The sequence below is a fragment of the Lipomyces chichibuensis genome (assembly GCF_038497645.1).
Source record: "Lipomyces chichibuensis strain CBS 12929 unplaced genomic scaffold V1513scaffold_38, whole genome shotgun sequence".
Lineage (NCBI taxonomy): Eukaryota > Fungi > Ascomycota > Lipomycetes > Lipomycetales > Lipomycetaceae > Lipomyces > Lipomyces chichibuensis.
Genome location: NW_027117490.1, coordinates 113,643 through 139,156, shown reverse-complemented (window position 1 = coordinate 139,156; position 25,514 = coordinate 113,643). Strand labels below are relative to the sequence as shown.

The following is a 25,514-nucleotide window of genomic DNA, read 5'->3' as shown; positions in this document are numbered from 1 at the left end:
CGATCGACCATGTACGTCTTTGCAGCTAGTCGGTTGCTCTGAATCTGGCCTCTATCGATAGCTTGCATTGCCAAGGATATCCTGGCTTCAGAATCAGTTGATTGAATTTCAATTGGTGGATGCATTAATGATTGGAGGTTGGGTGGTCGCGTTGTTTACAGGCGTGGCTCACTCGCTTGTGTGGCTCACTCGCTTGTGGAAATTCAAGCAAATTTGCAATTATGTAATCGGCATTCGCAGAAAGCACAGTCGTTAAAGTTAAATATGACTTTATGCCCTACCTCGCCAGCAGCTGGAACTGCAACAATAGCAGTCGAGAAGTTGTTCTGGCTCCGAAAGCAGCCGAATTGCAAATCTCGTCGATAAAGATGACGCGATCCGCAGAATGTTTATATCCGATATGCCTGCGATGAGCGCATTTATATCTCCGGGAAGGTAATTCATAACGCTCATGAAGTGCTTTTGGGGAGCACCGGAAGTCAAAAGGTGACGCGCAAGATTGATCCCGAGAAACTCTGTCTATCGGCAACTTCCTCCACGCAAGCTGTTCTGAAAGTATGGTTTTAAGTCTTAGCAGATGTTTTAGTGATCAAAGAGGCGGGGAGCTAAACCAATCACCAGTCGGACCAGGGTTTCCGAGCGTGATCCCAACGCGGTCAGTGACGATGATAGTATTGATCTGTGCGCTATTGTCAAGCTTATTCAAAAGCCGGCGGTACAAAACAGTGTAATCTTGCCACGGTGCACATCTGGCGACAGCCACGCAAGGCACAGATCGTAATGATTTTCGAGCTGTTTCCTTGTGGAGACATGCAGGCTGTCGTGCCCAGTTAACTTTGAGACTAATATAATTGCCCAATAGTGTCATTCGGTTTCTTAATGAGTTGCCAAAAGCGGCCGACGGCCAGTGCGTCGGCGCGCGGTCGGCCGCAGCGTGATTCGCTCCCACTAGGCCACCCAGTGTCAAGCTATGCGGCTCGGCGCACCAGCCAATTGATTCTCAGTTGCGGGTCTCCTTATCGGGGTGAAGTCTCGCTTACTGTTGGCTTAGTTACGACCCCATCCTAACAATCCTGTGCATTTGTATCTATCAGTTTGTACCTACCGATAGTTATCAAACAGCGATTGTGTGCATTGCTGGTAATATTTCCGAAGTCAACGCGAGGCTTCTCTCAACTACTGGAAACTCTAACCTTCATTAAGGCTTGCGCTCTTCATGGCGGACACCATCCTCCCTCTATCGATTGCTCGACGGTTTTCTGACAAGACATATTATTGTCACACTTTTCACAGTTCCTCTACGCACCACCTCCACTGCCACGTTGGGCGCTTGTTAATCTCGTGTTTTCCGGTTTATACTCAACTATCTTACTCGTACGCACTAAGTATCGCAAAGTACTTTTTGGTCGCCAACCTTGCTGGCTTAGGGATTTCACTGTCCAGCTGATTTGTACATCTAATATTCCTCAGCCATGTCTAATACGCAACTCCCTCAGTCACTTTTTGGCCAGGTACCATTGTTCGCTGGAAGCAGCGTTCAAGCGAGTTCGACAGTTCCGCCGACTACGACTATGACCCTACAGCAAGCGCCGTCTATTAACATAGCCTCCTCTACTCCACCAGTTCCTCCACCTCAAAGCCAGAAGATTGTTCGCGTGCGAAGTGGCTGCTGGACGTGCAAGGCCCGCAGAAGAAAATGTGATGAGGGTAAACCTTTCTGTATGAACTGCATCAAGAATAACCGACAGTGCGAGGGCTACGACTTGCGACTGTCCTTTGATGTGGATGATAGCCGTCATGTTGCCAGTGGTGTGCATTTTGACATCAAGGGGCGTCCAGTTGTCGGTTTCAGACGCCGTCCTCGACTAAAAGAGTCTCTAGCTGCTCGAAGCTCTGCCAGTGCTCATGATCCTGGAACTCCTTCGACTGATGCGGCCGGAGAACAGGAACCCCGGACTCCTGATGTGACAGCCAAGCCCATTGGGAGGGAGCTGAAGTTTGTGGTCCAGAACAACTTCGATGGCGCTAAACGACCTCGTAAGAAGCGCACCAACTCTGATGAAGACTTTTCTGCGAAGAAGGTCAAGACAGAACCGCCTCCCGCAACTCCAAGCTCACGGTCGACAAGTCATAGTACGCCTGGCACTACACCTGATACTATGATGACGCCTGCAAGCGCTTTTCAAGATATAAAGCAAGAACCAACAGATAAGGACGAACCAGAAGAAATTGTCAATATCAATTCAGCTAAGCCCAGGCCCACGGGCATCACCGCCGGGAGACTTATTCAAGATCTTTATGGCTCGCCTTCAAATACCATGGACTTGCAGCAACAGCAGTCGCTTTCAACCGGTGTCACTCGCGACCTGGGCATGTTCTGGAGTATCAAACCGGACGAGCAGGAATTACTGCAATACTATTTCACAGACCTAACTCCACTACTTGACAATCTCAGCAATTCGCCTTTGGCTGGCCTAGCTATCACGTACTGCACGCACGAGCTTGCGCTGTCGTCATTCCTCTGCCTGGCTAGCTTGCACCTGTCTAATCGTCACAAAAGCGAAACATACTATGCTACTGGTCTCGAATATCATTCGCGCACTCTCAAATTTTTGGGTGATGTGTTGAATGCCGTGTCTGGCGTCGGACCCAATACGGCAGCAACTACAGCATTGACAACCCAATCTACTGGCTTGGCATCTAGTAGCACGCAGACTACTTTGGGTATTCCAAATATATCTAATATCCGCAATCAACCAAAGATGGGTCGTGGTCTCGGTGTTGCTGTTCTTACCGTGATTTACTTCTTAATCACGTTTGAGGTATGAGGCCTGTATTGAAAATACATACCATTAATTAATTAACGCATGTACAGATTATGGATACTGGCAAGTCAGCTACTGTCAGATCCCATTTGGCGGCGTTCTCATCAATTATTGAAGATCGCGACCTGGCTGCGGATGTCCTATCGGCTTCTAATGGCATGTTCCTTTTCCGCATATTTGCTTGGTACGACATTCTTCTTGCTGCTTGTGCGAAGGATTACCGAGCCCCTCACCTCTCTGGGCCATATTTCTTCCCTCTCAGCACTGATGACTCGGGTGTGGAGGGCATCATGGGATGTCCGGATGAGCTCATGCTTGCGATCTCAGACACGTGTCACCTTCGTCACGACATCAAGTACAATTCCGAGCCGATGTCTTTCGCGGAAATCCAGAACCGTTCATCTGAGATAGAGAATCGCATTCGCAATTACTCTACCTTGATGAAGTGGGATGGCAGAGATTCATACAACTATGTGCAACACATAATTGGAACACAGTGTTGGGCCCAGGCAGCCTCAATTTTCTTACTGCGGTCGACCGGTATGGATCCTTCTGGACGTCGCATCGCTAAATCAGTCGAAGAATTCCAGAAGTTGCACGCAATCATGGAAGTCGGAAGTGACCCTGACCGGCAAATGGTCTGGCCTATGTTCATCATCGGCTGCGAGTTGAAGTCGCAGGAAGACAGAAGAGCTGCGCTTGCGAGAATGGATAAGTTATTTATCGCCACGCATTGTGGCAGCTGGCGCATGCTGAAGGACGTGTTGCAAGAGATTTGGACGAAGAATTGTTCTTGGGAGGAAGTTCTCTCGAGCAAAGAATGGGAAATTTTTGATTTCCTGGCTCTGTAGTCTAAATTCATCTTGATTTTTTTTGGATTGGTATATACATAATTTTGGCTCTTTCATACATATAGTGCATTTTGGGTTATTTATTCTTTCTGCATAGTACACAAAGGATCTCGGAGGTCAATTTTTCTTAAAGTTTCGGTCGAGATATATGTAAGACTACGAATACCACATGTAAACTCCATCTTGTTATTGGATATACACTGCGTGCTTTTGCACTATCTAGGTTAAAAGTTAATGGAAGCATATATGATCATAACAAGATGCAGTTACATCTGTAAATAGTTGATATGTAAGTAATAAATGAGCTTTGTTATAAGTTATAGAAATAACGTGCGTGCGGCCATGTTACAGCAGAATAGTTCGCGGATAAAATTAATGCCACAAAGAGCTCATTCAGATTATTGCAAAACGTCGTGCACCATATAGAGATATCGATCGAAATTTAGGTGTTTTATGTTGGTAACTCGAGGAGAGTAGAATATTGGACGTCTCCGGGCGGGACGCGTTTAAACTGAAACGCGGCGGCGTGTTTGGCACACGTGAACGCGTTCGTCGTCGTGTGCCTACAATTTACGTCACGCTTGTGCAGGTCTGCCCAACCTCATGACTGCGAGACCAGACATCAAATTCGTCATACTCCAGTTCGTTATACCCTCTGCTGACAGCAACTGCTATTGTGTTATATGTTTCGCTGAGTATCGGGATTTATCAGGTACGCCGCTCGCCGTCGACTGAAGTCCTTGGCAAGTACCTTCAATTGTGTGTTTTCCAGGCCACGGGCACCAGCCCTTACGCACCGCAACGCATATAACGCGTTTTCGGTATATCCGTTGGAAGAGCGCCTGGCGCGTCAGATCATTTACAACTACCCGAGTATTAAATAATCCAAGGTTACTGATATTCCGAGCGTCGAGAGTGGGATTCATGGCTCCTGTACAGCCTTCGCAGCAGACGTTGACGTTGGTATCCTATTTCTCATTCAGGTGTTTACAGTGATCGCAAGTACTTAGCGCTGATAAATATAGACGCTTTTTTGCGCGTCCGGCTGGGTCGAAGTCCAAATGCCAAACAACTTTGATGATATCTAATGATAACCCAACAACATCAACGCGCCATGAGAATAGAAGAGATGAGAATGACGGCGATGATATGAAAATTTACAAGAATGAGGTTTCTTCTACACCGGATTCGGTCGGAAAGGAGAACGGTTTGAGTTCGTCCCCGGGACAGAAAGCCGTTAATGGCTCGCCGCCGTCGTCGCCGATTTCGAGATCGGGTGGAAATCAGGACGAGAAGGGGACGAAGAGAAGGAAGCGTAGGGGCAGTCGGATTGGGGGTGGTAGTGAATCGGAGAGCGGTGGTTTGCCGAAGAAGAACCGTGGGAACACTGGTAGTGGTGTGGAAAGCAAGGCTCTCTCGGAGCAGAATAATGATGAAGTAGCATTGGAGATGAATCGTGACGAAGCTACTAAGGCGGAAGTATCTTCGTCTGGAGAATCTGTTGAGGCCGAGGCTAGTGAAGAAGAGCCTGCACTCCGCGAAGACGAAATCAAAGAGGAATTGTAAGTCCTATTCACTCTCACGGGCTACGATATGCTAACGCGATGCACAGGCCTCTTGCTAAGAACGAATTCTCCAAAGAATTGAAATGGCCGCCAAATTCACCTGTGCCTTACGCTGCTTTATGCGCCACATTTGAGAAAATTGAAGCGACAACCAAGCGTCTTGAAATTATATCCTACTGCGCTGCTTTTTTCCAGGAAGTACTGACCCTCACTCCCAGTTCACTCCTCCAAGTCGTGTATTTGTTTATCAATCGCCTATCCCCAGACTACGAGGGCATCGAAATTGGTCTCGGAGAATCTATTTTGATGAAAGCGATTGGGGAATGCACTGGCCGATCTCAAGCTCAAATCAAAGCCGACTATCAAAAAACCGGAGACCTGGGCACAGTCGCGCAAAACTCACGAATGAACCAACCGACAATGTTTAAACCGAAGCCACTCACCGTCGATGGTGTCTTCAAGAATCTCAAAGAAATTGCGATGATTACGGGATCACAGAGCCAGTCTCGGAAGGTCGGTATAATCAATAAGATGTTGTCGGCGTGTCAGGGAAATGAAGCGAAGTACCTCGTGCGTAGCTTGGAGGGGAAGTTGAGGATACATTTGGCAGAGAAGACTGTGCTCAGTAGTTTAGCGCAGGCCGTTGTCGCGTGGGAAGCACAAAAGAAGGGTAAATTGCCCAGTCCAACGAATGTGGTCAGCGCTGAAGCGATTTTGCGAGCTGTTTACAGGTAAGGTCATAATAGCATGTAGAACAGTGACGAACATGTGTTGACGAAGCTAGTGAAATGCCGACATATGACATGATTATCCCTTCAATCGTGAAGAATGGTATCATGAAATTGCGCGAAAGCTGCGCATTGACACCGGGCGTCCCACTCAAGCCTATGCTAGCCAAACCGACGAAGTCAATCACTGAAGTTCTTGATCGATTCCAAGAGCAGAAATATACTTGCGAATACAAATATGATGGCGAGCGAGCCCAGATTCATTATCTCGGGAACGGCAATTCCCACGTGTATTCCCGGAATTCGGAAGACATGTCTGCCAAGTATCCCGACATTGTGTCGGCGATCGGGAGATTTATAAAACCTGAGACGAAGAGCTTTGTTTTAGATTGCGAAGCTGTGGCATGGGATAGAGACGCTAAGAAGATTTTGCCCTTCCAAGTACTATCCACGCGAAAGCGAAAGGATGTTCAGGAAGGCGATATCAAAGTTCGAGTTTGTATTTTTGCGTTTGATATGCTTTATGCGAACGGAAAGGTATGTAAAATGGATGCGTTGCAAGTAACGAGACTGACTGATCACGTTCAGAGTTTACTACAAACACCACTCTCTGAGCGACGCAAACTTCTTCACGAGTCCTTCAACGAAGTCGAAGGCGAATTTACATTCGCAAAGTATATGGATGGCATAAACGTTGATGAGATCCAAGAATTCTTAGACCAAAGCGTCAAAGACAGCTGTGAGGGGCTGATGATTAAGATGCTAGATGGCGACGAAAGTGGATATGAGCCAAGCAAGAGAAGTCGAAATTGGTTGAAACTTAAGAAGGACTATCTCACCGGAGTGGGCGATTCGCTGGATTTGGTAGTTATTGGAGCATTTTACGGACGTGGGAAGCGGACAAATTGGTACGGCGCTTTTTTGCTCGCGTGCTATAATCCGGATTCTCAAGGTCGGTGAAATCAAAAATAATTTGATTATGGGAGGATGATGATTGACTTTATTAGAATACGAGACCATATGCAAGATTGGCACAGGATTTTCCGAAGAGATGCTAGATACGCTGTACCAGAAGCTATCCGAAACAACTACTGCTCAGCCGCGGTCCTATTACTCCTACACCCAATCGAATGCCAACGCACCGGATGTGTGGTTTGAACCTACTATGGTGTGGGAGGTCCTCGCCGCCGATCTGTCGCTATCGCCAGTCTATCGTGCCGCTATTGACGAAATTGGCAGGAACAAAGGTGTTTCGCTGCGGTTTCCACGGTTCATCCGTATCAGAGACGATAAGAGCCCAGAACAGGCTACCACATCGGAGCAGGTGTGTGAGTTTTATCAGAGACAGGCCTCTGCCGCAGGAAATAATGGTGGTGATGACTTTGGCGAGGATGATTATTAGAAAATAATGGATGCGTATGCATGTAGGCGTGTTTCCTTGTTTACGTTTGTAGATATGTACTATAGTAATGTGTCCTAGGATGCATTATATCCCATAGGTATCGTTGCCATGTTCTAAATGCACAATAGCCCGAAATATGGTCGCTGTAGATGGACGCAGGCAGCTTACACGTCTCGTAAATTGGGATATTTAAACCGCACCCGTGCAAGTCATTCGAGAATCCTACACTTTCGGTAAAAATTTGGAGTGGCTTTGTCATAATCGGAGCGAACTCGATAGCCCAACGCTTTGGCATACTGCTCGAGAAAAGTTAATACATGTAGACGCAGCAGCCAGGGGGAAGGCATAGCATTTGGCGAACCTTGTCCGGCGCTGACACAAAGTTAACTTCCAATACCATCGTTAATTATTCCATGCCCAGTATATGCCTTAAACCTTTGCCAAAGTACCATGTCCATGCCAAAATATTCAATTGGGCAACGCCGCTAATCACACGCGTCGGCCACGCGTTTGCATGCTGAGGCAAGAAAGAAAGGACATTCGCGTTGCGCTCAGTCCCACCACTTTTAACCCTGTCGCATTCCAAAACGACTTTCGATATTCAACGACTCTATATCTAAATTATATCGCAATGGCTCGTTTCCAAAGCAATACCAATAACTCCGACAACTTCCACCAGACATTCGTGGATACTAGTTCCTACAGCACGATTCGGGGCCCTCGCCGTCGCTATCAGCAATTACTTCCGACAAATCAACTGATGTTTGGCGCACTGGAGACAACAACAGGGCAACACTTATCTGAGGATCAGCGACCATTCGAACCCGTCAGCCAGTGAACATTAATGCATATTAAAACCAACATGTACCCGAGTCACGTGCGTTGACGGATGGCCCTAAACACGGAAGTTTTGTCTAGAGAAATCGTAGAAGGCTCTAGTGGCGCAGAGGTTAGCGCATCGGTTAGTTTAACCCCTTCTACTGAGATAGAGTTTGTTGATTTTTGGGCTAACAAAGTTGTTAGTGCTTATAGCTGTATTACGGCATCTATACTTGATGTCACGGTCGTGTGAGGAACGCGACGGTCGTGGGTTCAATCCCCACCTAGAGCACATTTTTTTTTTTTGCACCGGTCTTCGTTTTTTATTCCAACTTGCTTCCTTTCACTGGCTTAGCTGAATCCGGACAAGGATATTTTCCTTTTGTTTTCCTTGTTACCTTGCCAGATAATGTATACATTGAAGTAATAGACTGGCATTGCAGTTTTGCATTTCGGGTTATTTTAGTTTAGTCGAATTGCCAATTGATAAGACGAGACCCATACTCACGTACTACTTTTTTTGTACAAATAATGGTAGCGGACTTAAATATTTTCAGCATTTATTTACTTTGGCCTATGGGTGGACACGAATGACGAATATATTCGCATTCGTACGAATATTCGCAATTCGAATGCGAATATTTGGATGTTTCATGCTTACGAATGCGAATGTGAATAAAAAAAAATTATTCGCAAGTATTCGCAATATTCGCACATATAAAACATAATAGTTAATTAAAAAAACTTCCTCGTTGGCGTACATACACCTTAACAATAATCGAAGAAATACATTAAAAAAGCCTTCCTCGTTGCAACATATCCCTCAACCAATGAAGCTTCTTCGCACATATGAAATATAATAATTTAAAGAAATACATTAAAAACCTTCCTCGTTGCCGTACATATCCCTTAACAAAACAAGCTTCCTCATGGTGTCTGCACTTAGAGAGTGTCTGCTTAGGCCAGCAAATCCCTTCCGCTGTTGAACAGCCTCTCAACTGCAACCATTCGCATTCGCAGCCGACATTTTATTCGTTGCGAATAAAACTTTATACTGCGAATTGCGAATGCGAATGCGAAATAGAGAAAATTGTATTCGTGTCCAGCCCTACTTTGGCCTAAGCAGGTCCACCCTATCAGCTGCCGTGATGAAATGTGGTTTTCTTAAGGTAGGGTACTTGGAGCTTAAGTGGTAACTGATATTGAGCAGATGGAATTTCTTCGTCGAATTCTTCAGCATAAACCATCAGGGGCAGATCGGACTACCTGACAACATATAGGTCGCTGCTGTACCATAAAGCTCTGCGCAACTAACAAATTAGTGAAAGCGCTAGTTTTGACAGGTTCCACTTAATTTTTAAGTCGTTGCAATGTGACGGATATATCAGCTAAAATCTAAGCACGGTCGAGAAGTTTATTTTTTTTGGCAGGGGCGATGGCGGGGCGGCGGGGACTCCGCATCGACGACGTCACGGACAACAACTTACCGGGCCGCCCTTTTGCGTTTATACACAAACGTAAAACGTTTGTCAAAGGGAAACCTTGTTACTCGTATATTCTGATTCATGATTCATCTTAATTCCTACTGAACTGTTCGCATTTTGCTCAGTGAACTGAACTGGCTGGAAGTTGACCTGGTCAGCATTCGGACTGATCCGCTGCTGAGGCGTAGAGTTATCCGGAGTCGCCTGCCGTCGACTTTATCAAATACAAGGAACAACTAACTGCTGGTATTTTGGCTGGGCCGTGCGCGCTTGTCCGACGCTCCCAGGCCACAATCTCTGTTTTTCTCTTGGATCTTCGGTTTATATTATACGGCTTAGCTGTTGCCCATCTACTTTGATATACTGTCTTCCCTTGACCTCGACTCGCTCCTGTTCTTTCCTACTATTTTGTCGTTATTTATACGTCGTCTCATTTCGCAGTCTTCATCTCGGAGCATTTATTTTTGAATAGTGGTCCCTGGTCCTTGTACAATATTGTGCTCTTTCATCGATGGGGACGGAAGCTACACCGCGCCTGTCTCGTTCATTTCATCCGAGCCATGGTAGCTCAAAGTCATCACTGCATCTGACGACTCGTCCGTCAACGCCAAGTCGTCTCTCTGTAGACGAATCGAGCCTCAGCCAAGCTCAAGTGGGAAAAAAAAGTCGGCGGCGAGCTACAGTCGTCTTACTCTCGTGCTTTATTTTCATGCTGTGCTTGGTCCAGTATATGATCTTGCGCGTTGATGATCTGGCAGTCAAAAGTGTTAGTCTCTATGAGAACGGCATTACTGGCATATCAGTCAGTGCCATCAAGAGCACAGGTTTAACCAATGCAGTCCAATGGTGCGTATTAATCAGTAGCTCGGTATTTGATATAAAATAACAATACGGTATAGGGATAAAAATTCCATGATTATTCGACACAGGCCCGTGTTCATTATCAGCGGCGAATTCCACTACTGGTACATCCTGGCCATTTTGCATGTCTGCTTCAAATTCTAATCTGAATATAGGCGCATACCAGTACAGCATCTATTTCTGGACATATTCCAGAAGATGCGCGCTACAGGCCACAACGCAGTCTCGATATATTTCCACTGGGGATTTCACTCCGTCACAGAAGACAAGATAATATTCCATGGCGTCGGACGCGACATTCAAGCCATGCTAGACGCCGCAAAGCTAGCTGGTCTCTATGTCATAGCGCGACCTGGGCCGTACATTCACGCGGAAACGTCGGCGGGTGGTATTCCAAGCTGGCTAGTGACAAAGAAAGGCATTGAGGTGCGCACCGACGAGCAAACGTATTCAAAAGCTTGGCAGAACTATTGGAGCGAGATAATCCCAATCATCGCGCGAAATCAAATTGATAGAGGTGGAACTGTTATCGCGCTTCAGATTGAGAACGAGTACATGGAGTCGGACATATATCCCTCTGCGAGAAAGTACATGCGGGATCTCTCTGATGGAGCCAGAAAATGGGGAATCGTTGTTCCGATTGTGAGCATTCTTTAATTTATTTGTTGGTATGTAATTAACTGGCCGCAGTTTCATAATGACTTGAATATGTTCAAATCATTTACCCCGAAGAATTTTTCTGCTGTCGACTTGTATGGACTTGATTCATATCCCAGAGTAAGTGATCGACCTTTGCACGCAATATTTGCTGCCGCTAATCTTAGTTCTAGGGATTTGATTGTCGCGATCCAATGTCGAACTTCTATATCCAGACTAATTATCGTGAATATCTAGCCAACGTTTCTGCGGACACGCCTAATTTTACTCCGGAATTTCAAGGCGGTGCTTACGATTGTAAGTTCTTCTGCTTTTATTGATCAGAATATATTATTAATGGAAGGTAGCATGGGGAGGCGCTGGGTACGACAATTGCATGGAAATGACCGGCCCAGAATTTGCGAACGTTTTCTACAAGAATAATATCGCCCAAAAGTTTACAGTCATGTCGCACTACATGACATATGGCGGCACGAACTGGGGAGGTCTAGCCAGTCCGTCAGTTTATACTTCGTATGACTATGGTGCTGCCATCAGTGAATCCAGAATCGTCAGAGACAAGGCCAAGTGCGTGTTCTACTCAATTTTATATTTTTTGTCTAATAAATGCTCCAGTGAGGCGAAATTACTGTGGACCTTCGTCAAGAGTTCTCCAACGCTTCTCAATGCGGACTTCATTGCCGACAGCGACACGTACGCGTACACAGATAGCAACGACGTCTTTGCGACAGAGCTCCGCGATCCGCACTCTCTAACGGGATACTATATTGTTCGTTCACGAGACACAAATTCAAGGTATGGCAAGGCATATCGACTCAACGTCCGCACGCTATCTGAAGGCGAGATTCAAATTCCATCCAAAGGCTCACTGACTCTACGATCACGCGAATCCCGAATCATTGTCACAGACTACGAGGCAGGGCCACTACGATTCGGATACTCGACTATGGAATTCTTCACCTGGACGATTGTCGACGAAAAACCTATTTTGGTCATGTACGGCAACTTTGAAGACCTGAACGAGTTCTGTATCAAACAGCATGGTGATGTGCCGTTCAAGTTCTACAATATCAGAGGTAATGTCGCGTCCCTCAATTATCGTGTCACGTCAGCTGCTACGGAAACAAATGATTTGCGCGTTACTTCTATTCTGGACGGGGAAAGCAGGGCTGTTGTTGAGTCGCATGATTATATTTTGGTGTTGTTCAATCGCCCGGATATTTACAATGTGTGGGCACCAGCATTGGCGGCTGACCTTGATCCAAATACACTGCCCAATAGACAAGTTATTGTTATTGGCCCGTATCTTGTCCGGAACGTGACGTCAGAGGATCATGGCAAAACATTGAATATATACGGTGATATTGATATGGAAAGTAATGTCGGCGACGTTGTGGAACTCTACGTGGACTCGTCATTCGAGAATATCAAGTGGAACGGCCAGCGCGTGCATGCCCAACATACGAAATTCATGTCGCGCACATTCAGAGTTCCAAAACCAAACAACGATCTTGCAAAAGTTAGAATCCCAGATCTGAGAAAGGCCGAATGGCGTGGCATTGATGCTATTCCAGAGGTCCACAAGAAGTACGACGACTCAAAATGGACTGTTGCCAACAAGCTGAAATCGACGAACAAGTGGTACCCGCCTGAGACTTTCCCGGTTCTATACCCCGGCGAGTACGGGTTCCATGTCGGCACTGTGATTTACCGTGGACGGTTTTCTGGGGTTAATGCGCAAGGGGTGAAGATGCAAATCTGGGGCGGTGTTGCGTATGGGTTTACGGCATGGTTGAATGGAGAGTATTTGACGTCTTACCGTGGCTCACCTCACAAGAGTTGGATTCAGCAGAAAGTTATATTTCCAGAGACGCTGCTCTCAAAAGAGGAGGAGAACGTTCTCGTGATATTGGCAGATCGGATGGGATACGAACAAGACAATGGGGTCACAGAGCGCGATCCGCACTCGACATTGTATCCACGTGGAATTCGTCTTATTCAATTAATTCCAGATAAGCCAGATGCCAAATGCGAGTTCTCACAGTGGACATTGCAAGGTAACGCAGGCGGGGAAAGCTACGATGATTTATTACGAGCACCATATAATGAAGGTGGCATATACGCGCAACGCATCGGTGCACACTTACCGAAATTTGACGACACATCGTGGCCGTCTGCCACTCCATACTTAAACCAGTTAGCCGGTATGCGCCCACAATCTCCCAAACCAGGTGCGGGAGTGTGGTTTTATAGGACAGTCGTGCAAATTGCCGTCCCCGACAATCTTGATGTGCCACTCGGCATCCGCATGCGTGCAGGCCAACCCTCCGGCGTACGCGTGGAACTCTTTATCAACGGCTGGCAATTCGGGAAATATATCAGCGACATAGGACCACAAGAGGAATTCCCCATTCCGCCAGGCATTATCAACACTAATGGTGAGAACGTCGTTGGTCTGCAGATATGGGCTGTTGATAGTAATGCCACTGTTGGGCTTGATGTGTTTGAGTTTTTCGTGTATGGGAAGTATGTTAGTTCGATCGGTGCAGTTCCGCATGATGATTATGACGGATTGCACCTTGATCGGCGGATGTACTTGATTTAGTGCAGCATGGGTGTAACCGTAAATGAAAAATCATCACTGAACTGTTTTTGCATATGACATTAGAGCTTTGAGCGACACTTAATGCTGTGAATTAATGCAGCTGAGTAAATTGACTAACCTTGTTGAGCGGGTTGGGCGGGTAGAACAAGCTTGCTAAGTACCCAAACCAGATGAGCGGTCGCACTTAGACAGTAGTCGCCCTGCTCAAGCGTGATATATATATATATATATATTATATATGCGACCAGGGCGGTTTGAAATTCATCATTAATAACCCTTTAATAACAGCCAGTGGGTAAAATTCCCGGATAGACATATTTCGTTACCATATTCATTGTAACTCTTGCGACAGACATCACGTCTGTGGCCACACCGATGCGAGGAGAAGACCATTCGTTAGAATCAAGTCGTTGATCCAACTAAGAAGGCAACAATCTTCACAAAATGAGAGGATGACATTAGATGCTCACCGCTTCCGGCAGTGTACCAAATCTGCCCATTTTGGAAAGTAGTAAATAGAAAAACGTGAGAAGATTTAGTTTGTTCGTGTGCAGGCTTAAAGACGAAGCTGCATTTATATATCCTCGAACATTAATGAAAGACCTACCAAACGAGCGAGCAATTAGAATAGCTTAGTTACGTGGGACCTTAAGTGGTCTAAGCCGCTCTAAGTTTGCGACCCTACTTGGAAAGACGAGTTAACCGAAACACCATCAATCCGCTGTATTGGACGCTGTATTAGGAAGCCATTATGCAACCGATTGACAGGAAAGTGATTCTGTTCAAGTAAATTCCAATCTGTTATTAGGTAATTACGACGACGAGTACTGTCGTGTGAAATGTATACATATAACGTCTGGTTTTCAGCAGTACTATTTAGTACATTCCCAATTAAAAATCAATTGAAGTGCTGCGGTATTAGACTACTGCATTGTAATGTACCTTTAAAAAAATAATCAATTCATTCATCTTATTACCAATATAACAAGTTTACTTCCAAATATTTCATACAAAATAAATCCTTATTAACTTTTTGTAGACCGAGTAAGAGTCCAGTTTAGTACTTGATATAAGGAAGGAACTTGCCACGGAGGGTGATCTATAAATCGAGTGAGTATCAGGAACCATCGACTTCGAAGTAGGTAGGGACCTACCTTGACCCAGGTACCATCTGCATCGACCTCCTTTTCGATCTTGCTAGTGAAGCAAATAGCAGACATAATACCATCACCGAACTTCTCTGCAATGATGGACTTGAAAGCATATCCGTACACGAGCACAATCTCGTACAATCTATAGATAGTAGGGTCACGTGGGGGGGTCTCGAATTTAGACGCGCGATCGGGGAAGTAGTTCACTGCAGGAGAGATAGCCTCGATCGCGACCGGGTCGATCTCTAGGACCTTTACGAGGCCGTCAATGTCTTCCTGGGCAAAAGGCATGTTGCCGTAGAAAGCGGCGGCAACCCAGGTTTCTGAGCGACCGATCTTTTCGGCGATGTCGGCAAAGCTGGAAAAGTTAGCATTCAGCGGAGAGCGGAGGTTTGAAATATATTGACCAGCGCAGTATCCCAAGCCAATTTGCTGGCAATATAGACACAAAAGTCGTCAATGCATACCTGTATTTCTTCGCGATCTTAGCATGGAAAAGGGCCTGGTTGGCAGAAGGGAGAGTGGAGATGTAAGAGAGCTATAAGTGAAGGTCATTAGTATCATTTAACGCTGACAAACCCCGATCGCCGTGGTTATCGGTCAGAGATCCATGAAAACTAGAGAAACTCTTACATCAGCCATTGTTAATTATTTGTGATTGGATTTGGAAGACAAGCAATTGAGCTGTTGCGCAAGAACAAGACAGTATAACTTGGGTTGAAAATAAGCTGGAAGGAATGGGTGGAGGAATAGATATATCGAGCACTAGGTCTACTGGAGAGTGTAAGTAAGCGATCCGTGCCCACCATCGCGACTCGAGTCGCCGCTTGCCCGCCGGGCAGGTTGCGATAAAGACATGCAACCATTCCTAATCGATAAGTAGTCGGTTCAGGTTCCGTGACCTCACAATCATTTCCACCACACAAGTTATTCGTTCTTTTTGGTGGGGAAAGTCCGAAGAATAAGTCGCTGACCTCCCGAAAAAAATATTACGATGTCTGTGCATTTTACAAGCAATTGCTATCTGTCTTGGAAATTCTTGTAATCTAATGCAGTTACATATTCAATCATACTTCGTCTATTACGACATGCTGAATTCAACTTCGATTCTTTCGTCTTCTGCCACAAAACACTGCCAACTCACATTAAAGATATTATGAGAAGTTATCAATAGGCATTAAATATTACAAATTAAACGTACACGATCCCCATGCATCTCATCCCAACCTCATTAAGTTAATCCGAGAATCCCACTGACAAGCATGCTGACTACAACATATTCTTTCTCCAACCATAAAAAACAAACGATTCATGATACCTCCCAGAAATTGCCTGATAAATATACACATTAGAAATTATTAGTGTAAACACACCTTTCGAATAGCTTTTATTATTCGTAACGAAAAAACTTATAAAAGACACATAATTAAAAGTAGACCGAGAAGCATAATTGCGGCAGGGTACCGGTCGATCCAGTCCGCCAATAACAGCCGCGCCGCAGTCCATGGAGTGCGAATGGTTAGAGATCCCCGTTGTCCTAGCGATTGACTACTCGGCGACTTCAAGTATGCGTGGGCCTGATTTGAATAATGTTCCCACAGTGCTGGTAATTCTCGCAATTTTTCAGCGATTCCAGAGTCTGATAACCGCTCATCGAGAGTGTCGCTTACAGACTCCATGATACCGTAGATTTTCATTAGAACTACCGAGTCTTTGTCGAAGACGACTGCAGATTCATCAGTTGTGTCATAAGCATGCGAACCCTCCAGATGTGCATCTGCTAAAGGAGAACTCGTTATCCGCGGGGCGTGCGGACGGTTGTGGCCTTTCTTGTTGGACGGCGACCGTGGTGCAACAGTAGCCATTGAGCCAAAGTGAACGTCTTTCTGTGGGCTGTCGTCCAGTCTGTAGCCGTAAAGGTTAGCTCATACCATTCCATTGATAAATACAATACAACTTCAACATACAATTCGCTCGAAGTTGGACGAACACCGCTAGTGGGCCGCGGATTTCTCCGAAACCTGGTATCGCGACTTGCTCGCCCACCTACAATTGCTCGGCTACCACTCGCAGTTACCACTTTCCTCTCCAAAACAGGCTCTTCGTGATCATCTACTTCGCACTCAGCGTTCGCTGTTCCTCCCGTCTCAATAGGCACTCGGCACATGACGCTCTCAATTTGCATCTCATCCAAGACAATCTCTTTCCCGCTCCATGGTCTGTCGGCATACACACTGGTCCTACTAGGCCGTGGTATGCTATCAGAAGCGATATCGTTCTTAGCGGTGATACAACTCCGTTCATATTGCGCCCCATTTTCTGCATCTACTTCGACATCCATCTCAAATACGTCGTCAGTCTCGACAGTCGCATTTGAAAGTCCTGTTAACCAATACGCGATCCTGCTCTCGTCCAATTCAAACGACAATCGCCGCCGCACGTCGCTTATAAATTCATTATGGCCGTTCTGCAATAATGGTGGCTCCTTGAATTTGTCATTTTCCAGAAATGATAACCTTGAAGCGCCCTCTGCAGTTGCGCCGCGTTTGAAAAATAGCATCGACGGTGCTCCTGAGCCTGCTGTTACTGACTCCACGAGGAATAATGTTGCGACTAATACGCCAGTGGTTGACATGAAATTATGTGACGTTCTTGGCATGTTGGAGATGTGGAAATGCACCGGTTGAAAATAGAGAAGACAAAAGGTGTCGAAGACGAGAAGAGCGAGTATAATTACTGAAATATAGAAATGCTAGTGTGATTCTTTATAGTTGCTGTCGAGTTTGAGAAGCCATAATATCCCAGGATTCGATGAAACAATGTCGTCTCGTAGGAGATATAAACCGTGCCGATAAATACAAATGCACTTCTATTGGTCCAATTGACTGAGCAATTACTCAATTACGAATAGAAATGCATGCAAATACAATAGAAAGGAAAAAGGAGGGAAATTTTTGAACACTGGACAGCAAGGGGGAGGGAAGATGGCAGAGAGAGTGATGAGCGAAGGCTGATAACGCGGCCCTACAGTAAGCGGACAGTCATTCAAAGTATTATTTTGTATGATCAAAATTTGATTCAGCGCGGTTCCCGGGGCTCAGAGAAGAGACCACAGATACGCGGCCACTATGCGCGCTGCCCGCACACATGCGTGCGGTGTAGAAAATATTGCACTAACCCAGTCCGGTTAGCGCAAACTTTGCCCTGAACGCGAAACAAGGCCATGTCGATTGAGGTTAGAATTTATCCTATCCCTCTTCGGGACTAGCGTCAGATATACCGATTTTCGATTGCGCCCCACCCAACAGCGATAAGGAGTTGCTTATCATTGGCTCTTAATCTCCATGTGCGCCTGCGCCTATCAACTCCAGGTAGATATCGTGCTCTAATAAGTAAGGGTTCAGTTGACATCGAAGCTTCTGATAAACTCACCATTGTGTTTGCAAGCCACTTCTTGGATTGTTACAGTACTCTCTAGCGAGTAACAATAAAACTAAAAATTTATGCAGACACCACATCATCCTCGCAGCCTCTAACTAGCTCATTCTTGCAGCCAAGCCACCTACTGGCCCGGAGGAATGGTTGTTCAGATGCCGCTGTCGCAGTTGATTTGTTACGTATGTATATTTGGTACCGTGCTGCTACCAGTGTAGAACGCGAATATCATTATTCCCTGGTCCCGGACCTCCCAGTTAGCAGTAGTAGCGCGCAGACCTTAAGAAACAGGGAGTAATTGCGGTGAATGATGTAGTGAAGATGCGGCGAGTTCAGAACGCGGTGAATCTACCTTGGATCAGCTGCTATGGGAGCAACGACAAAGCGAATGAATTCACAGACATTAATTAGGAGGAACTCCCAAAGTAAAATCCGTCGGCAAAACCACACGATTGGATGTCTCGCAAGCTCCGAGAAAATATCGATACTGGAAAGAAATCAAGTAGCTATTCAGCGACTCCAGGCCAAAGCAAACAAAGAGCGTCATATAGTATATAGGTCCAAATTACCTGCATTGCTGCAACAAATCAAAAGCCAAGTCCAAATACCGCAAAATGACGTGCAATAATGTCCGTACCTATAACTTAGATTTAGAGCGGGAATATGACTATTCGATGGTCACATGATTGCCATTACCGTTATACCTAAACCGTGCAAGGTCCAGGGTGGGTTGACAAAACCCTAAGCCCAAATAATTGTCGGTGATCGGAACCTGCTACGTACAGTTTACGATTGGTTACGAATAGTATGCGAATATCACCGTGCCAGTCATTCAGGATAGCCGACGATATGCAGATTCAGTTCTCAAGACCGCAAAAGCGACAGAAGCTAATTGCAAGGCGGTCACTCTTCGATGACAACGACAGCGACGATAGGAGGAAACGTGGGGAAGAACGCCATCGCAAGGACGAGAATCCGGTGGGCCAAGTTACAGATGAGATAGATGAGGAAGGACACGGTGACAAAGTGAACGGTACTCAAGGTGTTCAACGATATCGGCCCATATTTGTCCCAGACCAGAAACTGGATGAGGCCAAAGATAACCAAAACGATTCGCCGCCTGAGTCTAGTGCGAACCGCAACAAGGACGATTCGTCAGAAGAAGAAGATTACATGAAAATGATAATTCCAGATTTGCCGCAGAAACATGTATCTGACACAACATATTATGAACGGCGGAAACGCGCTCTTAGGGAGCAAGAAGCGAAATCAATTGCACGTCCTCCGTTGGTCGTGCAACGAGAGAAATTGGAACGCGGTCTCGACACGTCACTGTTCGCTGCTGACGAAAAAGCTAAAGACGTGGAAGAAAGTAGTGGTGATGATAACATTGCATTAGCAATAATGAAGAAAATGGGGTTCATTCCCGGACAGGGTCTTGGAAAAACCGGCGATGATGTGCGGCACGAGCCTTTGCGACCGGTTCTTAAATACGGTACAATTTTCAAAATTAATTTTGCCATTTAATTTCCGTTCATGAGAATCATCGATAATAACGAAAATCTAGGTCGCGGTGGTATCGGTATGGCTTCGGCACATCGTGAACAAATCCAATCCGAAGCCAAGCGAGCGCAAGAGATGGCGCAAGCAGAGAAACAGTCATTCATCGATCGAAAGCGCGAGGAACAACTTGAAAAGAAAATATTAGGACAACTTCGTGAAGCTCAGAATATATGCCAGGAGCTTGACATCTCGATTGATCCACGACTCGAATCAATTCTGTATTCACATAACAGTGCCAGCGCGGGACCGAATAGTAGAGAATATAAGGAGTTGGATGTACCGATGCTTCGCAGCGTGAACTTTTTATGGCGAGAAGTTGTTGTTGAGAGACAAAATGCTGATTATGAGAAACGTTTACGCAGTCGAATTCTAGATCGGCCGAGTTCGGTAGATGCTGATGAGCCAGTAAACCTGGAATCACGAGTGGAGGAGTTTGTTCCTGAGGATTATATGGACGAGGAATTAGAGACCTTCAACAGTTTAGAGTCAGCTAAAAAATTGGAGGTAGTTTTGCAATACTTGCGGCAAAAGTATTACTACTGTTTTTGGTGCGGATGTAAATATGAAGACCCAGTAGATCTGGATCAGAATTGTCCTGGACTAACCGAGGAGGATCATGAATAGTAATTATATACTGGATATTGGCATTGATATATACAATATGTGAAAGATACAAGACGCCTGCCCCTATAGTACACACCAACCGTTCGAAATATCACAACTTCACTTTCAACAAATTCCGACGGTCTAGATATTTACAAATTGAATGTACAGAGAGATACACATGGCTTCGTTATGCATCATCTAATCCTAGAAGCTTCCTGAGGCATTGAAGATCGTTTTGATATACGATAATATTGGTCTCGAAAGACACCTTATTGATCCAAAGAAACACTAACTTAATGAGATCGTCCCAATTAACGTCATGTGAGTTCTCGCGATTGAGGCACAATTGTAACAAGTCGCCGACAATGATCGATTTGAGAAAACTCTTTTTGTCGGATGGGTGTAAAGTACTTGGTGGCTGTTCAAAATTTTCTCTTTCAACAGCTGGACTGAATACGTTTTTTTTGTTGAATCCCAAGCGAGGGTTTAACACGATCGCCGAGAGATTGTCAATCACTATCATCGCAATTTCTTCAGACATTTTGAATTGGTGGACTCGCCAGCAAATTTCTAGCACGCAAAGCCCAGCCATAACATCTTCTGAGAAAAATAGCGCGCGTATAACGTAAACATACACATCCAAGCTGGGTTTCCACTTGCTGTTATTCATCATCCCGACTAATACTTCTCGCATATTGTCAAGTGGAATTCCGTCAGAATCACCTGACAATTTCTTGTTAAGCTCTGCGCGCCGCTTCGTGGCAGTATGCCGCGCGTATAGTCGAGCCCGCACACGCAGATAACGGTCCATTGATCGCCAAAGCAGTTGATATGTATGCGCATCTGGATGCGCACCCTCAGACGCTGACGACTGGATCATCAAGAATGTAGACCACACTTTGCCAAAATCATACTTGTGAAAAGCGTCGGCCATTATGGCATTAAAAATGGTTGTAGACGGCTTTATTTTCAATTCCTGCATGCGTGCAATCACTTCCCTAGACCGTTGTGGCTGTTTTCGCCTAGCGTAGTATTGCAGGAATAGTCCATAATGCTCCGCAATCGGTGGCGTAATGGGAAGATTGTCAATGGAGAGACCCTGTAATTCATGCTCCCTAACGATCTCCATAACCTTCAATATTTTCCGTGCGTCTTCAAGCCTATTTTTTTCAAGCAATACTCGCAGCAGTGATTGGACATTGAAAGTAGTAGGTTTAACCCCGACGTCCATCATCCTTCGAAAGAGGAATACCAGCTCGTCGACCAGTCGCAACTCACAAAAGCGGTTAAGCAGGACACGATAAAACTCTTGACTTCTCTCGGCTTCGGGGAAATCTGCCAGCGATTGTTTGACCACCTTGCCAATCCATGCAATCACTTCAGTCGACGGACCTACTCTGCGGTTGTGTATCTGCGCATCGTCAAGAACTTGGTTAATCGCATTCCGCGTAAGATGATCCATGATCATAAGAGAAATATTTCCATCAGTTTTGCCACCCAACTCCTCAATCTTGTTGATAATTTCATAGCCTAGACTCGTGTGACCAGAGTCCAGCGCAGCGCGAACACATTTGACCAAAGTCCTAATGAGATTTTGTTTCATCTTGTCCCTTTTGTCGCGCTCCTCGACTCTACTATGTATTTCGATGAATCTAGCAATCATCTCATGATACACTCCCTCAGCGAGCTCCAGCTGTCCCATTTGGCAAAACTTGATAAAGAGAATCATGCGCGCATAAGTGGAGATCCGACCAAATTTATTCATCAACTCTCGCGCCGCACCTAGCGCACCTTCTATATCAGATCGCTTAAGATACAGCTCGACACCTAACTCCCACCATCGATATTCTTCCGACAGTTCTGCCTTTCGAGCATGCCATAAACGAATTGCATTATTCACGTCATTATCATCCGCGAGAGCTAAAATGTAGCGCATGTCAAGCTGCTGAGAGAGTTGCTGCTCAGAAATAGGGCGCACCTTGTTCGCCATATAGAAGACGTCTCCAATCAATCTCGTCATGCAAGAGAATTCTCTGCCATTGGACAAGCGCGATGAAATCGTAAACAAGTCCGTAAAGGCTTCCATAGATAACTTAGCTGATACGACAATCGCTGCATCGCTATTATTTGTTTGCATATACTCAAAAACGGTCCGTAAATCGCTCCAATGTTCGCGTGATTCCTTAGCCTGCTCGATAGAGTCAATTATGAACTGATGAACCGCACTTGGCTCAAAAGCCTCCAGCAGCTGATCTACCGCAGAGTTCGTCTGCGGCAGAGAGGGGTCAATTGCATTTTTGGTGGCTTGACTTTGAAAATATTCATATAAGCCTAATCTCGACTCAGCATTATCGCACATTCATTTGATGGCAATTTCACGTACCGAAGGGATCCTTAACCGACACATCTTGATTATCATACAGCAGTCCATCCAAACTCTCATGCTCTTTCAGAGGAGTCAAGTCCGCAAGTAACTGGTTATTGAGTTCTGAGTGCTCGACCTCGAGTTGCTCCGAATCTGAAGGGATGGTATGCGCAAGGTGTTGAGGATTGGTGGGGTCAGGTCGAACTTTAGGTCGCATGCGAAGTGGCGCAGAGGCATAAGGTCTTCTCTGCCAGCTTGGTGGCAGTAATGACCCACTGCCATAAAAGTAGTAAGCAGTGAGTACTGGAGGCCGCGCTCTAGAACCCAGATTTCTAACTAACTGCAGATGCCTTAAAAGCATCTTCCAGTCGATCCCTACTCTGATCCGCGACGTTTGGTGCTCACGTATTGCTTTCCGAGCATACTGATTATAAATCTAGTTCCTTTCAGGCTTGCATTTTGTGCCTCAGAGATAATGTGTTGTAAGCAACTGTATGTTTTCGTCTGGACATCGGTGCTGCTGCCGGTACTTTAGGAGTTTGCCAAATATTTTGTCTGCCCATTTTGGGAGGTTTGAAGATTAGATCTTGAAGGAATTTTCGAGGGGCCTGTACCACAACTGAGAACTTAACGACCGCGGCTTTACAAAACTGGCAGATAATTGCCGCTTTTTGAATGTGGTGCTTATTTTGACCAACGAAAGGCATTTGTGACAAAGTTTTGTTAGGCTAGACTTTGTTCGGCCACCACTATTCTTGTTAGTATGATATGTACATACAGATAGTGCTTTAGTAGGGTAATAGTAACCCTACCTGCCACACTGCACATGTGTAGCCGACGCTAAACAATAATCAGCTGTAAATGTGAACGCGGATCTTTTCGAGGCGGCCTGCCCCCAAAGCAACGGCCATTTTTTTCACGCTGCTTTGTTGTCGAACACACCCTTGCCACACTACTTGACCTAGCTCTGCTTTCACAGGTCGCAACCACCATTCGGAAGAAAACATATATACCGGCAGTTTATTTGCTTCTTGCAGGGTGGTTTACTTCTTAGTCGCTCCTTCGGAATTTTTTGGTGAGGCCCACTTCGATAGTGGTTTTAGTGAGGCCATATCCAGGGATTGGCTTTAGCTTTTTCTTCGTGCCAATCGTCACAAATTGCTTCCGAACTGACATACGACAACGGCGGCTACAGTAGCTCGGAATTTGATACAAATATCAGTGATTATTCGGCATGAGGGTATCCGAAGTTTTGCAAGACAACTTACGCAATGAGGTGTCCAGTTTCTCATTCGAGTACTTTGTCCCTAAGACCGCGCAGGTACGTCCTATTACCGGCTTCTGCGCAGTCGGCTGCGTCACGCGCTTACGAATTAATGCTAATGAGTAAAATGTTGTACAGGGCGTTCAGAATTTGTACGATAGAATAGACCGCATGAAGGATCTGCATCCATTGTTTGCAGATGTGACCTGGAACGCTGGAGGTACCTCTCGACAGGGCGTTGCGACGACCACGGAGATGATTGCAAAGGTGAACAAGGCTTATGGTTTGTCTACCTGCATGCATTTGACTTGCACCGGAATGTCGCGCGAGGCAATTGACCAGGCATTACTGGTATGTCCGTCTGTAATAAAATAGCAATACGGCAAAAATTTGAAGGGGCTAATGTCATAGTAGGAAGCATATAATGGAGGCTGCCGATGCATTTTGGCACTCCGAGGCGATCCGCCACTCGAAAACGAGAAGTGGGAAGCCACTGTAGGAGGTTTCTTATATGCCCGCGACTTGGTGTCCTATATTCGCGAGCAATACGACGACTACTTTGAGATTGGTGTTGCAGGCTACCCTGAGGGTCACCCTGAGGAACACGATCACGAGGTACTCATAGATCATTTGAAGGAAAAGTTGGATGCCGGGGCGTCCTTTGTCATTACTCAGATGTTCTATGACGTCGATCATTTCCTGGACTGGGTGGACAAATGCAGAGAGAAAGGAATAACTGCTCCGATCGTCCCCGGTATCATGCCGATTTCCAATTATGCTAGCTTCGTAAGACGAGCTAAGTGGTGCGAGATCAACGTGCCTCCGGAGTTCATGTTGGCACTTGAACGAGTCAAGGACGACGACGCGGCCGTCCGGGAAGTCGGTGCCGAATTGGTGTCGGACATGTGCAAGGCAATCATTGAGAAGGGTCATATATATCACTTGCACTTTTACACCATGAACCTCGAGAAGTCCACCAGAGTGATTCTCGAGCGTTTGGGTCTTTTGCGAAACTAAGAATACTAACTAAGCGAATGTCGAATGCGCCATTTCGTTATTCTTTATCATAGTCGTTTAAAGTTGTATTGCTGGGTTTTTTTTGCTTTTTATGTGATTTGTTCGTTTTGTTCCGGTATGGCTGTTTTCTTCTGGGCGATATAGACCGCGCACAAAAGTTATGTCTTTTTCAACAAAAGCATTTCCATGGTTTATTGAAACTTTATGGATTAATCTCTGCATTGTTTCTTGTCTTCTTCTGTCGCACTTTCACATAGTGAGACCTGGAATTCATTTTTACGGCATCGAAGCCTTTTCAGTGTAAATATTTCGTTAT

At 45.6% G+C, this 25,514-nt stretch overlaps 8 protein-coding genes and 1 non-coding gene across 9 annotated transcripts; 6 read left to right on the top strand and 3 right to left on the bottom strand.

Annotated features, from left to right (window-relative positions):
- Positions 1-1,068: 1,068 nt before the first annotated feature.
- Positions 1,069-3,982, top strand: V1513DRAFT_451153 (fungal-specific transcription factor domain-containing protein). Its single transcript, XM_066898924.1, has 2 exons — positions 1,069-2,822; positions 2,876-3,982. Exons 1-2 carry the CDS (start codon positions 1,473-1,475, stop codon positions 3,674-3,676), a joined length of 2,151 nt encoding a protein of 716 aa, XP_066751648.1. The 5' UTR covers positions 1,069-1,472; the 3' UTR covers positions 3,677-3,982.
- A 261-nt stretch (positions 3,983-4,243) lies between these two features.
- On the top strand, positions 4,244-7,506 carry V1513DRAFT_451151 (uncharacterized protein). The gene is made up of 6 exons (XM_066898923.1): positions 4,244-4,635; positions 4,702-5,238; positions 5,289-5,972; positions 6,026-6,506; positions 6,558-6,921; positions 6,977-7,506. Exons 1-6 carry the CDS (start codon positions 4,601-4,603, stop codon positions 7,369-7,371), a joined length of 2,496 nt encoding a protein of 831 aa, XP_066751647.1. The 5' UTR covers positions 4,244-4,600; the 3' UTR covers positions 7,372-7,506.
- A 797-nt stretch (positions 7,507-8,303) lies between these two features.
- Positions 8,304-8,482, top strand: V1513DRAFT_t82. Its single transcript has 2 exons — positions 8,304-8,339; positions 8,447-8,482. It is a non-coding gene; the product is annotated as a tRNA-Thr (tRNA).
- A 1,922-nt stretch (positions 8,483-10,404) lies between these two features.
- Positions 10,405-13,797, top strand: V1513DRAFT_383880 (glycoside hydrolase superfamily; the record flags this gene model as incomplete). Its single annotated transcript, XM_066895154.1, has 7 exons — positions 10,405-10,520; positions 10,574-10,639; positions 10,691-11,177; positions 11,226-11,312; positions 11,366-11,489; positions 11,540-11,759; positions 11,808-13,797. The coding sequence occupies 7 exons, from the start codon at positions 10,405-10,407 to the stop codon at positions 13,795-13,797; spliced, it is 3,090 nt and encodes a 1,029-aa protein (XP_066751646.1).
- A 776-nt stretch (positions 13,798-14,573) lies between these two features.
- Positions 14,574-15,883, bottom strand: V1513DRAFT_451139 (cyanate lyase C-terminal domain-containing protein). Its single transcript, XM_066898922.1, has 4 exons — positions 15,582-15,883; positions 15,416-15,486; positions 14,952-15,306; positions 14,574-14,896 (listed from the first exon to the last, which is right to left on the bottom strand). Exons 1-4 carry the CDS (start codon positions 15,588-15,590, stop codon positions 14,855-14,857), a joined length of 477 nt encoding a protein of 158 aa, XP_066751645.1. The 5' UTR covers positions 15,591-15,883; the 3' UTR covers positions 14,574-14,854.
- Positions 15,884-16,357: 474 nt separating this feature from the next.
- V1513DRAFT_460271 (uncharacterized protein) lies at positions 16,358-17,607 on the bottom strand (the record flags this gene model as incomplete). The annotated part of the gene is made up of 2 exons (XM_066899821.1): positions 16,358-16,853; positions 16,916-17,607. The coding sequence occupies 2 exons, from the start codon at positions 17,605-17,607 to the stop codon at positions 16,358-16,360; spliced, it is 1,188 nt and encodes a 395-aa protein (XP_066751644.1).
- Positions 17,608-19,101: 1,494 nt separating this feature from the next.
- Positions 19,102-20,655, top strand: V1513DRAFT_208925 (uncharacterized protein). The gene is made up of 2 exons (XM_066894355.1): positions 19,102-19,878; positions 19,951-20,655. The coding sequence occupies exons 1-2, from the start codon at positions 19,191-19,193 to the stop codon at positions 20,568-20,570; spliced, it is 1,308 nt and encodes a 435-aa protein (XP_066751643.1). The 5' UTR covers positions 19,102-19,190; the 3' UTR covers positions 20,571-20,655.
- V1513DRAFT_466282 (uncharacterized protein) lies at positions 20,568-23,471 on the bottom strand. Its single transcript, XM_066900070.1, has 2 exons — positions 22,936-23,471; positions 20,568-22,883 (listed from the first exon to the last, which is right to left on the bottom strand). The coding sequence occupies exons 1-2, from the start codon at positions 23,276-23,278 to the stop codon at positions 20,740-20,742; spliced, it is 2,487 nt and encodes an 828-aa protein (XP_066751642.1). The 5' UTR covers positions 23,279-23,471; the 3' UTR covers positions 20,568-20,739.
- Positions 23,472-24,151: 680 nt separating this feature from the next.
- Positions 24,152-25,198, top strand: V1513DRAFT_427191 (methylenetetrahydrofolate reductase; the record flags this gene model as incomplete). The annotated part of the gene is made up of 3 exons (XM_066896212.1): positions 24,152-24,238; positions 24,320-24,532; positions 24,596-25,198. 3 exons carry the CDS (start codon positions 24,152-24,154, stop codon positions 25,196-25,198), a joined length of 903 nt encoding a protein of 300 aa, XP_066751641.1.
- Between the last annotated feature and the right edge of the window lie 316 nt (positions 25,199-25,514).

Excerpts from the sequence above, each read along its gene's own strand:
- V1513DRAFT_451153 (XM_066898924.1), top strand. The coding sequence starts at position 1,473 with ATGTCTAATACGCAACTCCCTCAGTCACTTTTTGGCCAGGTACCATTG. Across the intron at positions 2,823-2,875 it reads ACTTCTTAATCACGTTTGAG|ATTATGGATACTGGCAAGTC; the intron begins GTATGAGGCCTG and ends ACGCATGTACAG.
- V1513DRAFT_451151 (XM_066898923.1), top strand. The coding sequence starts at position 4,601 with ATGGCTCCTGTACAGCCTTCGCAGCAGACGTTGAC. Across the intron at positions 4,636-4,701 it reads CCTTCGCAGCAGACGTTGAC|ACGCTTTTTTGCGCGTCCGG; the intron begins GTTGGTATCCTA and ends TGATAAATATAG. Across the intron at positions 5,973-6,025 it reads ATTTTGCGAGCTGTTTACAG|TGAAATGCCGACATATGACA; the intron begins GTAAGGTCATAA and ends TGACGAAGCTAG.
- V1513DRAFT_451139 (XM_066898922.1), bottom strand. Across the intron at positions 15,307-15,415 it reads AAGATCGCGAAGAAATACAG|CTTTGCCGACATCGCCGAAA; the intron begins GTATGCATTGAC and ends TAACTTTTCCAG. Across the intron at positions 14,897-14,951 it reads CAGATGGTACCTGGGTCAAG|ATCACCCTCCGTGGCAAGTT; the intron begins GTAGGTCCCTAC and ends CTCGATTTATAG.
- V1513DRAFT_208925 (XM_066894355.1), top strand. The coding sequence starts at position 19,191 with ATGCGAATATCACCGTGCCAGTCATTCAGGATAGCCGACGATATGCAG. Across the intron at positions 19,879-19,950 it reads GCGACCGGTTCTTAAATACG|GTCGCGGTGGTATCGGTATG; the intron begins GTACAATTTTCA and ends ACGAAAATCTAG.
- V1513DRAFT_466282 (XM_066900070.1), bottom strand. The coding sequence starts at position 23,278 with ATGCTTTTAAGGCATCTGCAGTTAGTTAGAAATCTGGGTTCTAGAGCG. Across the intron at positions 22,884-22,935 it reads GTCGGTTAAGGATCCCTTCG|GCTTATATGAATATTTTCAA; the intron begins GTACGTGAAATT and ends AGTCGAGATTAG.